The sequence below is a fragment of the Equus caballus genome, chromosome X (assembly GCF_041296265.1).
Source record: "Equus caballus isolate H_3958 breed thoroughbred chromosome X, TB-T2T, whole genome shotgun sequence".
In the NCBI taxonomy this organism is placed as follows: domain Eukaryota; kingdom Metazoa; phylum Chordata; class Mammalia; order Perissodactyla; family Equidae; genus Equus; species Equus caballus.
In genome coordinates, this window is record NC_091715.1 from 109,201,822 (window position 1) to 109,218,905 (window position 17,084).

The 17,084-nt window shown below is 36.9% G+C and overlaps 1 protein-coding gene across 37 annotated transcripts in view; it reads left to right on the plus strand.

Annotated features, from left to right (window-relative positions):
* PAK3 (p21 (RAC1) activated kinase 3) overlaps positions 1-17,084 on the plus strand; it is a 257,986-nt gene that overhangs the window by 211,266 nt on the left and 29,636 nt on the right. For all 37 annotated transcript variants that reach the window (XM_070258529.1, XM_070258517.1, XM_070258541.1 and 34 more), the window contains one exon: positions 1,468-1,531. In XM_070258529.1, coding sequence (XP_070114630.1) covers positions 1,468-1,531 — 64 coding nt within the window. The remainder of the gene's footprint in view (positions 1-1,467; positions 1,532-17,084) is intronic.

Genomic DNA, 17,084 nt, shown 5'->3' on the forward strand with positions numbered 1-17,084 from the left:
TGTTAGTAAGATATGACTCCGAGGTAATGATACTGAGGGCCAGAGGCATCCAAATAAATAAGTCCCTTCAAAGTAGTTGAGAATCTGCACCCTTATTCTCTTGCTGCTGCTATGGCCTGGAATTTGTCTACACCTATTTGAGCATTGCATTGAAGAGTCATTGTCACTTCCTTTAGATTTACTCTGAGTGGCGGCAAGTATTCATCCTCTGAGTAGTGGATTTGATATTTTGAAATAACAAAACCAATTTTTTTTCCAGAGCCAAACATGATAAATTAATGGTTTTCTTATGTGGCTTATAAATTTACTCCACAATGTTTGGAATAATCCATAGAAACAGAAAGTAGATTAGTAGTTGCCGGGGATGGGTTGGGAAGCCAAGGGGCGATGAAGAGTGACTGCTAATAGACACAAGCTTTCTTGTTGGGATGATGAAAATGTTCTAAAATTAGACCATGGTGAAATTTAGTAAATTTGTACAACTCTAAAAATTTTCTGAAAACCATTGAATTGTATAGTTTAAATGCGTGAACTTTATGGTGTGGAAATCATAAACTCACTAAAGCTGTTAAAAAATGTTTGGAGTGCTAGTGGGGTCCTAGGTTCAGGGATGTATGTTTTTAAAAAGCATGAGACTCGTTACTTAATGATTAAATTTTGTTCTTTATTAGACTCATCCCTATCCCCCATTGCCCTTAGCACAGTACTGCGTGCATAGTAATTGCTCAAAAGATATTTGTCTAGTGGAATTGAACGTAGTGTAGTGCTCAATTTTACTCCAGTTGAAAGAAGATAGTGATTTTATTAAATAGTGTGTACAAGTTCTTAGATGTTTTTATCTCCTAATCCACAGTATCCTTTTATGGGAACTTTTTATAAATGTTGAGTTGTGGGGCCGGCCCCGTGGCTAAGTGGTTAAGTTCATGCGCTCTTCTTCAGCAGCCCGGGTTTCACCGGTTCGAATCCTGGGCACCAGACATGGCACCGCTCATCAGGCCATGCTGAGGTGGCATCCCATATGCCACAACTAGAAGGATCCACAACTAAAAATACACAACTATGTACCAGGGGCTTTGGGGAGAAAAAGGAAAAGTAAAATCTTTAAAAATAAAAAATGTTGAGTTGTGACCAGTCCTTTTTGTTTCCCAAACATCATCAATTTTGAATATAAGTAGCATGGGTGATTACTACCACTTTAATTAATATATTACTATTTCTTACATTGATAAAATTATCATTATCCATATAAATTATAGATCACTACCACTTTAATTAATATATTACTATTTCTTACATTGATAAAATTTATCATTATCCATATAAATATAGATCACGTGAGAATATTGCTCTAATGTTTTATTTGTCGTTGACTCTGGCATCTTAATTTTTAGTATTAAATAAAGGGAATCCATCAATCAATTTAAATCTCTCTCTCTCTCTGTTTCTCTCCTCCACTCCCCAACTCAGGAAGCATTGTGAGTGTTGGTGACCCAAAGAAGAAATACACAAGATTTGAAAAAATTGGTCAAGGGTAAGTGATTATTTGAAATATCAAAAGATGAACACCAGAGACATATGTTAAAATTAAGTTACAGCTTGGATTTCTCATGAATTATGCTTCTCATTTTCTGGGTTATATTCATGTTTTGCATTCTCATAATATTGGCCTTTCTGTCTGGCAGACTGACTGTTAATTAAACAAGGAACATATCCTGCTAGAATCTTCACTGTTGTTGAGCTGAGAGTGAATTTTTTAGGGACATTTTGATCCCAAATAGTTAGAAGGTTCATACCTGATTTCTCCAGAAAAGCAGTAAGTTTATAGAAACCTCTAGCTTGTATGAAAACCCCCTTTATCCCTGTCTCCCTACATCTGTATGGATGTTGTACTTAAGATTGTGTTTCATTGTCAAAGTGACAGAGTGAGGGTAGACAAAGTCGTTGTTGAATGAATCAGAGGTAGGCAGAATTGACCATCAGAGTAAGGAGGAAACAGATCAATAATTCCTAAATGAGATGGAGTGCGTCATTTTCACCTCGTATGCTCGTTAAGAATAGATTCTCAGGCCCCATGACCAGAGATTTGATCCAGAAATCTGAGGTAGGGCTCAGGAATCTGAACTTTGGAAACGTTTCTCAGGTAATCCTGATCATCAGCTACAATTACACGTTTCTCAGGCCTCACTGTGAAACTAAGCAGGAGGGCTTGAGGAGGCAACAGCATCTGAAACAGGGAAAAGTTTTCTTTAAAGAGAAATGAAGTGTTATTAAGAGCTGTTCTTAAATGGGAAATGAGACAAGATATTTATGTGCACCCACTACTGTATGTCAGGAAGCAAGATGGCACCCCAGAGGTTTTCTGGCTAAGACAAAGGACTGGGAAGGAAGAGATAGAGCTAATGGCCTGAAAAATTATGCTAGTCCCTCACCCAATGGAGTCTATTTTTGGATAACAGAATGTAGAATTTCTTGAAGCATCTCACTGTTTTTCCTAGGATTTTTGGGTTCGGAAAATTATATATTATATATAAGCTTGACTATTTTTCATGATTTTTACACTTTGTTTCTTTCCCTTAGCTTTTATACGAAAGTTTCTTTGGAAATTTCCGACTTAGCTTGGGAAATAAGGGAACGCATTCATTAGACATTTAGGATAGAGGGTAAGAGGGATATATCTCACCCCCTTACTTGTAGGGTTTGTGCCTGGTGGGAATCAAGATGCTGTGGTGAGAAGACTCTGAGAGGGAGGCAGAAACTTAGGGAGAAATATATGGGCAAGTTTTTCTTCCAGTGGAAACCATAATGGTACTACATTTCTAGGAGGTTGAAATATATACCTATTTGTGCTTTTGCTTCAAATAGTCAAATAGTATTTCTGCCTGTTGATCTAAAACAGTGCTATCCAATGGAACTTTCTGTGATGATGGAATTGTGCTATATCCGTGCAGTCCTGTATGGTAGCCACTAACATGTGTGGCTACAGAGCACTTGAAATGTGTCTAGTGCAAATGAGAAAGTATATTTGTTCAAATTAATTTATTTTCTCAGCCCACGTTTATTGAGCACCAACTATGTGCCAAGCACTATGCTAAGTGCTAGAGAAACAGAGATGGGCAATGATGGTGTGGACCCTCAAGGAACTTAAAATCTACAGTGATAAATGCTTGAGAGAGGGCTAAGTAAGGTCCAAGAGGAACATTGAGACAAGCCTACTCAATTTACCAGCAGGTCTGGCTTCTATAACCGTTATTTCCCACCTGGAGTTTTCTTTCTTACCTTAAGCAAGGAAGCCTTACCTTCCCATGCCCATATGCAAAGCTCAACTCACTTTCTTCATGCCCAAAAGGTAAACACCAAAGGACAGATTGCATAAACATAATATTATGTACTAAGGGGGCTTGGAAAGCAAAGGTTGGCTTTTAGATTTTATTTTATTCCGGTTGGGTCTTTGGTGGAGCTAATAATAGGAAAGGATACACAGGGGTGGCCCTGTGGTAGAGTGGTTAAGTTTGCGTGCTCCACTTTGGTGGCCCGGGGTTCGCCAGTTCAGATCTTGGCAGCAGACCTACACACTGCTCATCAAGCCATGCTGTGGTGGTGTCCCACATAGAAGAACTAGAATAACCTACAACTAGGATATACAACTATATACTGGGGCTGTGGGGAGAAAAGAAAAAGAAAAGAGGAAGATTGGCAACAGATGTTAGCTGAGTGACAATCTTCCTCACCAAAAAAAAGCATACTTTAAAAAAAAGAGGATACACAATCCACAGAGAAGTAGCATTCCAGATCTTTGCTGTCTAATATGGTAACCATGTGACTCTTGAGCACTTGAAACATGGCTAGTACAAAGGGAGATATGCTGTAAGTATAAAATATGCATCTGATTTCAGACAGTTGATATGAATAAAGGATGCAAAATATCTGATTAATAAATTGTATATTGGTTGTTAAAATGATATTTTACATACATTGTGTTAAATAAAATGTTAAAATTAATTTCACCTGTTAAGCTTTTTTAAATATAGCTCCCAGAAAATTTAAAATATGGCTTGCATTATATTTCTAATGGACAGAACTGCTCTAGTTGTAGGTATAAATGGGAGCTATTTATTTTTTCATAAATTGGTTTTTTTTCAGAGTTCTTTTCTGGGGAGTGGAAGATGTTATAATTTTTTGATTTGTTTTGATTGTTCATTCCCACTAAGACCCAACTGAGCCAAAAATTTAAAAAAGAAAAAAAGTAGGAGATGGTCTCAGATATCTCCCAGCTACCAGGTAATGAAGCAAGAGTGATTTATCCAACAGCAAAGATTAGGCCACCAAGCAACTTTGCATACCAAAGAGATTTCCTTTCCTGGTTGTTATTTATGCTTCTGACCTCTGAAGGTGCAAAAGGAAAGTTCTCTATTTCTGCATACATTTGTAAAGTCTTTACAATCTAAAATGAAAACTCAAAACAGAAATCCTACTTGCCACTGCAGAAAGGTCTGTTTTAAATTTCCACTGAGTTTATCATTTTAAAGAATGATGAAACCAACAGATAGTTTACTCATAGGCCAAATTCAACTTTTCAATAAGTCCTTAGAGAGTAGGGAGTCCATTTTGTTCCTCTTTTTGTCTCCTTTAGGATCTAGCACAGGACTTTTGCACACAGTTGGCCCCCTCAAATCAATTCTGTACGATTTTGGTCAACAGCCAAAGTTCACTGGGCCAAACTCAGAGACTTACAGAGCTTCCCCTGTCTGCCTCCCCCATGTCTCTGGATCTGTTTTTGCCTCAATAAATATTTGTTGAACCAATGAAAATGTTTGTCTTTCTAGCTCTCCCTTTCCTCTGTCTTCTGTCTTTTCATGTGTGTATATATGTTTTCCTTGCTCTTTCTGTCTCTCTCTCTCTTTCTCCGTGTATCTTCATCTCCTTGTTTCTCATAATGACTTGATCTGCCTCACCACATCTGATTCTTCATCCTTGGAGAATTTCTGTGTGCCGCATATCTGTTTTTTTCATTTATGTTGGCTTCACCTTCTGCCCATTTTCACACACGCACTCAACCAAAATGGTCATAATATAAAATCAAGATGTATTTTTAAATAGCTTTTAAGATATAATCTGGTAACGTAAATTTATTTATTTACTGTAATTTTATCATTTACTAATTTTGGATTTTTAGCGGATTTCTACTCTCTGTTCTTAATTTTTAAAGTGAATGAACAAAATATTGATTTGTCTCTAAAACAAAAAGAAAATTAACTTTCCTTTTACTTAAATTGCTCTCGGTGGATTTTTCCATAAATGGCTGGCCTAAGTTAAGACAAACTGGTGTCTACTCTTGATGTATAGTTTTTATTTTCTTTTCATTAACTCTTTTTTTATTGTTTTGCTTTACCCGTTACGACGGTGACATTCAGACCTGTGTCAGTGATCATGTGGTGCTAGGAATAATCAGCCCCAGGATTCCATTTTCAGCTCCATTAATCACCCTCATCTACTTGCAAAGCTAAATTTTTCCAGTATGGGTTTCTGCCATCCCAGCATCCAGGCCTGAGGCCATAGAATTGGGCTCCATCTCCCATAAATCAAGTTCAGAATTGCATGTCTAATCATTTGAGACCATAGCTGTGAGTTGAAGGTTAAAAATGACATTATTTCACCAGGTTTGCTGTGAAAGTGTTCTGTAATTGGCCACAAAATCCAGATATTTTGAGCAGATGTATATAAAGTTAAAAATAAAGGAAAGAAAGAAAAAAGACCTGGTACTCCCCAAATTATCATTAACTGAAAAACATGAGTTTGTCAGAAATACATCTGGAAGGGACTTAAGAATCTTCACTCTCTAGGATAGTTATATAAAAGAACTTGTTTAATAAATGGGGTAGGGTGAGACAACAAAATCAAATATTTATTTTCAGTCAACAGCTATCATTGGCAAGCCCGTGTAATTCCTGAATAAGCAGTAGCTATGTAATAGAGGGCTGAATTTACTACCAATGGCAGCTGTCCTCACAGATTTCTCATTAATATATTTGAACTCATTTTAAACCCTTTCCTTAAATGAGAATGCACTGAAAAACAGACCCTTTTTCTCTTTCAGGTTCATATTTCTTTTCTCTTCAATATTAGAATAGAAAAATATTTTTGAGGAAGCAGCTCAGAGAAGATGGTTTGGATCCAGTTTAACAAATAACTTTTTGAATTCAGTGAACTTTTGTTGAGTGCCTACTATGTGTAATGCATAGTAGTAGCTAAGAACCAGGTTCTTGGGGTCACAATGAGCTCTGTGCTCACTGTCTCTTTGAATGTCCAACAGGGAGAAAAGTTATATCAAGAAATAAGCAAGACCTCCTTCCCAAATACATGTCCCTTTCCCCCATATTGTATCTACATATTAGGGGTGAAAGATACACCCATAGTAACTATTATGTAGAATAGAATACAGGAAGTATAGTAATGTAATTACAAAGAGCTATGGGGACAGAGAGGAGGGACAAATCATTATAACCAATGATGAAGGATTCTTAGAGAGGGTGCATTTTGAGTAGTCACTTCAGGAGGTGTAGGATTTAACAAGTGGGAATTATGGAAAGTTTCATTTGAAGGAAACGAAATGAACACTTGCTTCAGACTGCAGGTTTCATTCACTTTGGTATGCCAAGGGCCTGCAACAGTGTCTGGCATAGAGTAAATCTTCAGCAAGTATTTGAGGAATGCTTATTGCAGAGACCAGAAGAACTAAATCAACAGTACCCGTTCTACAGTCAAAAGTCCAGTTTAGCAAGGGATTTAACAGGAAATAATGCTGGAAAGATCTGTTGGGACTGTGTTATGAAACAAATTAAGAGAAACAAGCTGCACTGTACTTTTTTTTTTTGAGTTCATAGTAGTTTACATCATTGTGAAGGTTCAGTTATACATTATTTCTTGTCTGTCACTATATACATGCACTGTATTTTTTATTTGAGTTTAATTTTTTGAAGTAGGTAATACTTGGACATGGTATAACATTCAGAAGATATAGAAGAGTAGACAGTGAAAAGTAAGTGTCCCTACAACCCTTGTCCCTCAGTCTCCCAGTTATCCTACACAAAGGAAACCTCCAGAAAGAAACTGTTAATTGGTTTCTTATACAATACTTTCATAGATTCTGTTAGATATATAATAAATGGTGAATGTCTACTTATGATGTTTAACTTGTTAATTTACTCATTTACATAATTAAAACTACACATATATAAAATAATGTGTAAATTAGGAGAGATTTTTCTACTTTTTCATTTTATGGGCAGTATAATTCAAAATCATCCTATGCATCTTTAACATCGTTGTTTTCGTAATCATTAGAGCCCCTTTTTGAAGCCCCCAGCAGTTATCCAAGTATGTCATCTGACTTCCATCTAAGATCTTTGAGATAGAATATTTTTGAATCACCATATGATTCTGCCCCTGGATATTTTATTCCTAGTCACAATTACACATTCTTAAAACATTAAGATAATTGTTTTCTGAATCTGTCCTGTAGGTGTATTTTTAAATCTTCACAACATAACTCTCTATTGCTTTTTAAAATTCCTATTACAAATCTTCAAACTTACACAAAGTAGAGAGAATAGTACAGGAATGTCCATATTCTTATCACCCAAATTCAACATTTATCAATGTTTTTAATATAATCGCAATGCCGTTATAACACCTACAGAAACTTAACAATTGCTTGATATCACTAACACCCAGTCTATAATCAGAGTTCTCTAATTGTCTCAAAAATGCAGTTTTTATAGTTGATTTGTTCAAATCAGCATCCAAAAAGATTCACACATTGCCTTGGGTTGGGTCTATTAAGTCTCTGGACTCTAAAGCAGTTCTCCTTCTTTTTCCACCACTATTGACTTATTGAAGAAACTAGTCATTGCCTTGTAGAATGTACCACTTTCTGGATTTGTCTATTAGTTTCATTTGATGTCATTTACTTATTTCTCTAGTCGCTGTATTTCCTATAAATGGAAGTTTGCTCTAGAAACTTAATTAGATTCAGGTTCAACTTTTGGCAAGACTTTTTCATAAGTGGTGTTATGTGTTTCATATTATATCATACCAGGAAGCATACAGTGTCTGTCCCATATTTTAGTGATGAGTAGATCGATCAGAAGATTCAATAGGTGACTGTCTGCGCCAATCAAAGTTCCTCATCAGCCTTTCGTCTAGTGATTTCATCTATTTATGATTATTACCCAAATCAATTATTTCATTAGGGATTATTAAATAGTGATTTTCTAAATCTATCATTCCTTCCATAATTATTAGCTAGAATACTTTTGTTGAAAAAAACTTTACCTCATCAGCTAGGGGTCTTTGGTTACCCTGAAATGTAATTCACAGGGAAATTAGATAAATGCTTTTTTTTTTTAAGATTTTTTGTTTCCTTTTTCTCCCCAAAGCCCCCCCAGTATTTACTTGTATATTTTTAGTTGTGGGTCCTTCTAGTTGTGGCATGTGTGATGCCGCCTCAGCATGGCCTGATGAGTGGTGCCATGTCCGCACCCAGGATCCGAACTGGCAGAACCCTGGGCCACCGAAGTGGAGCACGTGAACTTAACCACTCGGCCATGGGGCGGCCCCCTCCATTTTCTTTGTTCTCTCTCTAGAACTTCTGTTATTCAAATGGTGAATCACCTGGACTGATCCTTTAATGTTCTTATCTTTTTGTTCCTATTTTTCATCTTTTTAAAAATTCTACTTTCTGGGAGATTTCCTCGACTTGCTATTTCACCCCTTCTCTTGAATTTCTGCTATCATGTTTATAATTTCCAACAGCTGGTAGCCACTTGGCCGTGGGGCCAGCCCTAATGCTTTATTTTTTTAATTGTCAATTTTCAGTGTAAGGAATTGGTACCCAAGTTACTTCCAAAAGCATCCAGTGAGAGATGTTTTTATTTTTTCTTTAAGGAAGAAGGAGGTATTTTCCTTTACTAAAAAAAATCTTTATAAACTCATGGGTTTTTATAGTTTCAATTTGTTTCATCATTTGCATTCATTATTGATTTTGATGGTCAAACTGTCCCACTTTTGGCTAATGAGAACCCTTTTCACTGCAATAATTTGGAAAGTGACCTTTGAAAAGCTTGTTTATGACATCTAACACATGCAGTTATGAGCTCATACCTTCAGAAATAATTTATTTACATTGTTTCTGTCCACTTCTGATAGATACTCTCCATAAGCTCCAAAACTAGCATTGATTGAGAATATTTCACCTAATGTGTCTTTCCCAAAGAGTACTTTATGGATAAAAATTAATGAATATGGAGAATTACTACATTACAAGAGAGATTTTATATGGATTTGAATATAAGGCAATTCCCTTTTTTTGCCTGAGGAAAAAATTTGGGGGGAAAATCCCTTATCTTGTATTTGGGCATAATGGTGCATTTCTGTGTGTGTGTGTGTGTATGTGTGTGTGTTGTGGGTACATTTTTAACACAAATGGTAATATGCTATATATTTCCTTTTTTATTCTGTGCCTTTGTTTTAGAGATGATTCCATGTCAGTACCGCATTCTTTTTAACGGATGCGGTGTTTTGTTGTTTGGATGTACCACAACTTATTTAATCAGGTCCCTGTTAATAGATACTTAGTTTGTTTCCAATATTTTGCTATTATAAATGAGGCTTCAGTGAAGATCCTTACAAATAAGCCACTTCATGCATATGCAAATTTATCATCAGGATAAATTCCTGAAGGTGGAATTGTTACATGAAATGATATGTGCATTTTTAATTTTCAAGTTGCCCTCCATAGAAGTTGTTCCATTTAACACTCCTGCCAACATGTATGAGCGTGCCTGTTTGCCCACACCTTTGCCAACACAGCCATAATCATTTATTTGGAATTATAGTACTATAATAAAAATTCATCCCCATACTGATTTTCAAAATGGAAAATGTTTAAGAAAGGAGCTCTAATAAGAAATTATATGGCAAAACAGAAGTCTCCCCTAAGAATCCATTGGCTAGTATAGTCCATGTCTGTATAATGCCAAAGTATCTTTGTTGCATGTCATATCTCTCCATAGATTAGACCAGTGATGCAGCTAAATTTGTCAGAAAGTGACAATAAGAGCATATTTCGAAATCAGTTTCCTCTTATGCATAAAGATAAACGTCTTGCCAAAGGAATTTTGTCTAACATCTGGATCTTTGCCAATCATATCATTATATAGAATGATAATATGATCAACTCATCAGTAATTGCAAACAAACATTTTTGTTTTGCAAGCCCATCATCCTGTCCCTCTAAATTAGTTTTAGTTTTAAGGCTTGAGAAAATAATATATCCTGTGAGGTATTTTTCAGACTTATCTTTGCTACTCAGTGAGAAGCCCTCTTCTTACTCTAACACGAAGTTTCCAATATCTATTTGAAGATAAATAGTTTTGAAACTTGTTTGTTAAAGGACTTGATGAATAACAGCTTGTTTAGAGAACCTGACAAAGCAGTGTACATCATAGAACTCAGGGATAAGTGCTGAGAATAAAACCTCTGACTTGTTTTTCTTTGTTCAAGAAACTATGGGCAGGAGCAGAAGTGATGTCTAGTGTGCTTACAGAAGTGATTCTTTGGGTAGGACCACCCACCCCAAAAGTATTTGCTTCCTCATTGGATCTATTTTGGGCCATACAAGGTAGAACACTGCTATGAAGCGCTAAATAGATGTAGTCTGAGCTTTATAATAGGTTTTGTGATGAAGGAAGTTGGAAATACATTAGCGTTTCTGAAGAACAATGTTTATGGAGCAGTGGAAGATGTTCTTTGTTCTACTTAATGCTCTTAAATGCACTGTGTTGTGTGCTGTCTCTTGTAAAGAAAGATGATGCCACTCAATCAACCACCATTAGCGGAGTGTGCGCTTTAAGTTGTTTTTCCCAGCCACAGTAATGAGCTTGTATTAAGCTACCTGCCCCCCCCTTTCCTGTTCAGGCCCTCTTGAAACCAATGGCACACACTGTGAAACAGCTGTTTAGACTTAATGTTGGAGTGAGTAGTGGAGCGTTAGCTGGCCTTTCCAGGGATTAAGCCCTGTAACTGTGGCCTCATTATCACTGGACTATAACCCGCTGACTTCCCGGGCCTCACACCCATAATGTGTTACAGCTCTATTTAAAATTAGATGACCATGAATACTCGGGGAAAAGTCATGCCCCAGCTAAAGAACAGAAAATTCCCTGTTCTGATTTATAATCCTAGTAATTAAAGACTGTACCACCTGGCCCTGGCTACATCCTGTGTTCTTAGAAAGGTACTGAGATAACATGATTTTTACATAATTTTACTTTTTTTGATTTAGGGATACATTTTCAAGAGGTGAATTATACAAAAGAAAACACTCTGAAACTCTCTCTCCGAAAGAGTTACTGCATGTAATGTTAACACTGTTCATCACCATTCCTGAGCCTAAAGGGCAAATGTCTCAACAAAATAAATAAATGTATGATATTATTGGACTATATGATATCTATGTATTTTTATGTTAAGTGCATTAATATAGCGAGACAATTTCTGAATAGGGGCCTACAAGTAGTAACTGTATCTTAAATACTCAGCAAAAGATAAAGTCCAGTCCTAAGAACTAATCTGAGGCCTAGTCCACTCTTGGACACATGACCAATCTTAACTGAGTCAGAAAATAGAACCATCTTGTATGGTTATGCCAAAGGAATCAAACATACCATGTCCAGGGATAAACTAAATGGCTTACAAAGGGCACATAGACTAAGTGAGCAGAAAATTAGAGGCAAGAGAAATATTTTAGGGGGGCAGTTTAGCAAAGTAGATACAAACGTGGACTTTGGGAAGTATCACACTTGCACTCGGCGTTGTTGTAAAAATGCTAATCTATAACAGAACATGAAAAGGTGGTTTAGAGCATGGGCTGTGGAGTCAAACTAATGCATTTTTTAGTTCAGCTGCTGACTACCTGTGTAACCTTGGGCAAGTTACTACCATTTCCCAGTTCCAATTTGTTGTATAGGGTGAGCATTAAGTGAGATCATCCATTTACAGAGAACAGGCAGAAAGTAAGGCTCAATAAATGATAGAGTCTTTTTTAGCAGCAGTAACAGCAGAAGTAGGAATAGACATAAAAAATAACAATCCCAAATGTGGATTAAATCACTGAGTATGACCTCTTTGGCACCAGATTTGTACTTGTAAAACCTTAAATGTGAAAGTTATCCTATCTTTCTGGCTCCCTCACTCTTATTCCTACCAGAGTCGCCTTGGACCCCATTGAGCCCTCTAGTCTGCCTGCCCTTTTTCTTTTACTTCCAGTCTAGGAGCCTCCTCCTAGCCTCACTTCCCTGCCCTTCTTTCCCTCCTCTAAACCGTTTCTATGCTGAAATTGGTATGATTTATCTAAACTGTAAATTTTACCACGTTGCTGCTTTGGCAACTACTCATGATCATGGCTTGACATTGGCTCTTGGCAGGAAACATCAAAATCTGATGAAGATTGCTGATAATTAAACTGACTTGTCTTGGGAGGAAAAGGGAGAAATAGTGAATTATTTGTTTCTTTCTAGACCTTTTGGGCTAGATGCCAATGTTTCCATTTGAGTATTAAGTACTTGGCCAGGTCAGGGAGAAACTGTTGATAAAGTGTCTAATGTGATACCAAGAGCCCAGCAGTACACGTCGCACTGTAATTGATGATGAGGCCCAACGGTTGAGCAATCTGTTACTTTAATATTCTTGAACCATAGTGTAGGTTAACTGAAATATCTCTTGCTCAGCATTAGGAGACTTTTGTTACTTACTAGCTGTGTCATCTTGGGCATACCCCTCCTACTCTGTGCTTCAGGTTTCTCATCTGTAATGAGGAGGTTAAACTGGATGATCTCTATTTTCCCTTGAGTCCTGATAATGCATGATTTCTTTATACCATCTGAGAGACTGAGGTTTGGAATAAACAAAATCCTCATCATAAAAAAATGTTCTTCTTATAGCAATCTAGCTTTAATATAACTAGAATGGAGGGATAATGGGGATCAATGTAATTAAATGGCATAAAAATCAAATCGACAGTGCTGACCATTTCAGCACACCAGCCCCAATATACCAGAAAATTAGGAGTTTCATCTCCCATCTTTCTTAGTTTGATTTTTGGCATCCTTATGTCTTAAAGTGCTGCATGATACTGACTTTTTCCTGTTAAAATGACTGACTGATTTTTAAAGATACCCATTGAGATACTTCGACATACTCTAGGCTGTTGCAAAGCTTGTCTTTTGTGAATCAGTGTGGCATCTTGTAGGCTCAGCGATTGTTTCTTTCGGAGCTACACTACTGTGCTTCCCTTATTACATGGAGAGTGCTTCTCAACTTCACCACCAAGGAGCCCTTTAATTATTTGCCTTTGTGAACTCCAGGTTATGAATAATTGTAACTATTAAACTATATTTATTAAATAATAGTTTATTTCTCATACTTTATAAGCAAAAAGAAATATGTATAACTGCTTCTTAGAGCTTTTGATCAGCATGAGATATGCAATATAATCACAAGTTGATAAAATTCTAGCTAAAAGGAAATATATGCGATATTTTATTTAGCTTCATTTTCGGTAAACACCAAATTTCTCTTATGAATTTGAAACATCGAGATATCTTGGAAACTCTCAGTTACTTAAAAAGATTCCTAGGGATCCAAAGATTACAGTTTGGGAACCTAGTTTGGGAATGTATTAGGTAGCAATCAACCTAATAATAATAATAACTATTACTACTACTGCTATTATTATTATTATTATTATTATTATTATTATTATTATTATTATTTGGGGGCAATTACTATATGCCAGGATGGTTTTAAAGACTGTATACATTTAATCCTCCTCTAATCCTGAGCCACAAAGAGGTTAAATTATGTACCCAGGGTCATACAACTAAGAACTGGTAGGATTTGAACCTGGGGAGGTTTGAGTAGATGGTGAGGACTACGGTTCTTAACCCATCAGTGGGCAAAGAGTGTGTTTTAATAGGTAAGTAAGAGAGGGAGAAAGATTCACATTTTTATCAGTTGAATTTTAAATTGCTGGAAAGGAAGGGCATCAGAACTGGGGTGCGGAAAAGTGCTAAGATGGAGCTGGAGACAGAGCACTATGTTTTACTCTGCAGGTTAGTGCTGAGTTTGTGCATTTGAATTGAGGATTCTATAAAGGCTAGAAGTTGGGCCAACCAACAACTTATTGGTCAGAGCAGTGAATTCCAAATGCGAAACAACATGTTTGGTGTGGGGGAGGGAATGGGAAGTGGGGTGAACGAGGATATCACCATTTTCAGACTGGGATCAAGAGTTGAGGGGAAGGGAAAAATGGCTCCTACTAGACAATTACACATATGCAGTAAGGTGGGGGTAAGGGGAAGTGAGGATAAAAGCTCATTTTTTTTAGTTAATAACCTATGTTCTAAAGTTTCAGGTTCTTTAAACTTCTGTGGATTAGGGATTTGTGGCAATTCTATACCACAGAATGCCATAAAACCCAGGATATTGGGATTTCAGGGTTAGGGCTCTAGCAATTTTAAGACAATGAAATGCTGAGGGAGGTGGCCGGCAAAATAACCAAGGATTTGAAAGGCAAAGCTCTGGAGATGTTAAATGCTAATCCCCCTTGCACTCCGAGTCAATCACAATTTTAGCCCCTAGGACAGTGGAAATTGGCTTGGGAGGTTGGGGGTGGGGGTGGCAGGAATTTTGGGCCTCCCTCCCTAGTTTAACTGGAGCAGCTTCCCTTTTATACAGAGGGTTTCTGCATATGGTTTCATTTGATAAAGGCATTCCAAACTTAAAGAAAAAGGCAAAACCACTTCACTAAGGCACAAAAAGGACGTAGAACTTCTAAAAAGTGTTCCAGCAGATCACCTTTGGCCTTTGTCCTTTTTAAAAATAGGGACAGACACCAGCAAGGATGTTTTGGTTGGGAGAATAAGAAGGGCCAACTAACAACTCAGTGAATCAGTTGTCCTCCACTGTGAAATCAGTAACAGCAGCAGCAGCAACAAATGATAATAATAGGAGTTACCATATTAAGCATCAACTCTGATCTGGGCACAGGACTAAATGTTTACATAGATTGTGCCATCCAATTCTGTTTAGCCCTATGAGACGGATACTATTATTATCTAATTTTTAAGATACTGTCACTTTTTTGCATCTGAAGAAATTGCACAGGTAGCTTAAGTATGTAGATATAAACCAAGAAAAGACATTTTTGAATCTTATTCTGCAATTAGATTTAAGTAGTAGCCCAGGGCTTATGCAGCTGAAATACACATCAGGTTGAGGTGATCTATTCCTTTGAACTCAGGTAACTCTGAGTTCAGAAGGACAAATCACAAACTGGCTCCTGAAATTAGGAAAGTCTGATAGCTTATTCTAAGAAAAAAGTGTTTTATGTAGATTTAAGTAGAAGAAGAAATGTTTTTTTCGCAGTAAGGAAAGGTTTTATGGCAATTGCATGTTTGCTTGAAAAGATTTTTATTAATTCAGTCATTTAACAAATACTTATTGAGCACCAACTGTGTGCTTGGAATCCAGAATCTCAAGCATACAAAATTGAGAGACTGATTAGTCTGATATAAGCCTCAAACCTAAGGAATTTCTGAAATGACCACATTCTGGTTTAGGTCACCCTATTGATTAAGTGCAATTTTTCAGTCTAGTTCCAATAGATATTTAAATACCCACGCAGAGTGACAAGGGCAGTAGAGTTTGTAAACTCTAGATCATGGAATTAGAGAATCTTAGAAATAAAGCTGCCCATTTCCTGTGTTTTACAGAAAGAGAGTCAGTCTTGGATTGTAAACTGTATAACCTTGGACAGATTTACTTATCCTCTCAGAGTCTCAGGTTCCTCATCTGTAACATGGGGATAATAGCACTTGCCTTTTAGAAATATGATAAAGATTACATAAGATAATTTATATAAAGTTCTTAGTGCAGTGTCTGGTATGCACAACATGCTCAGTATATGTTTACTGTTATTGTGATCACTATTTTCTGAGTGAGGGGACTGAAACTTAGAGAGGAGAAGTGACAAGCCCAAAGGTCACATAAGCTTGATGATGTCAGAGCAAATTTTAGAACTCAGATCTCTGTAGTAGTCAAACAGTCCGTATACTACACCACCTATTTTATTCCCCTGGAGCAGGTGATATAAACTTCCTAGGCCTGTGAGAAATATTTTGGATCATTCAGGGAGAAGAAGGGAGAAGAATGACAAAGAAATGGCTGATATAAAAAAAGAATTTCTGGATTCAGAAAACAAAACAGCAAGGGATAAATAAATGACTAGAAAGTTTAAATAACAATGTTGAGCATTACAATGCCTGGTCAGTCACTGAACTGATCGCCGTCCTAATTCCTTTATTCACCGTCAATGTTTCAACAAAGTTGACTAAGTTTTTCTTTTTTTGGGGGAGTGGGGAGGTGGTTCAGAGTGCATGTGTGTTTCACAGAAAGTTACTGTGAATTCAGCTTTACTAGACAATTTCTATTTGCAAAGCAAGGGAGGCCTGTAATTGAAGTTAGGATGAAAGCATGAGTACTACCAAGACTTAAGAAATGATAGATTTTAAAAGGATAGTGGGCTGGAGTGAAACCTCATAGTAGAAGCTGTTGAGAAATCTAGCAAAAAGGAAAAAAAAGGCTCAACAGTAAACTCACATTGTTATTGTTTTGTGCAGCTACGGTATGAGAACATACAGCCCTGAGAGTAATTGATTTGTTAGATGAAGATATTCTTAAGAATTAGAAATATATGAAAAAGGCCATTCTGTCCATATGCTAAAAAGCAAAGGTTAATTTACAGTTGCCTAAGCAAAAGATGATATAGTCTTTCCCAAACTGCACTTCGGTTTAATCAGAGGACTTCAGTGTTGGTTGTTGCAACATCCAAGGAGTATTCCAAATATTCCAGGAGTTTCCTAAAAGGAGCAAGGGCATTCTGCTCGGTTCATTACTGCATGATGCCATGGCACATGGGCTGCTGCCAGAAAGTCTGACTGGAGTTGCTGACCCACCAAAAGGGCTGC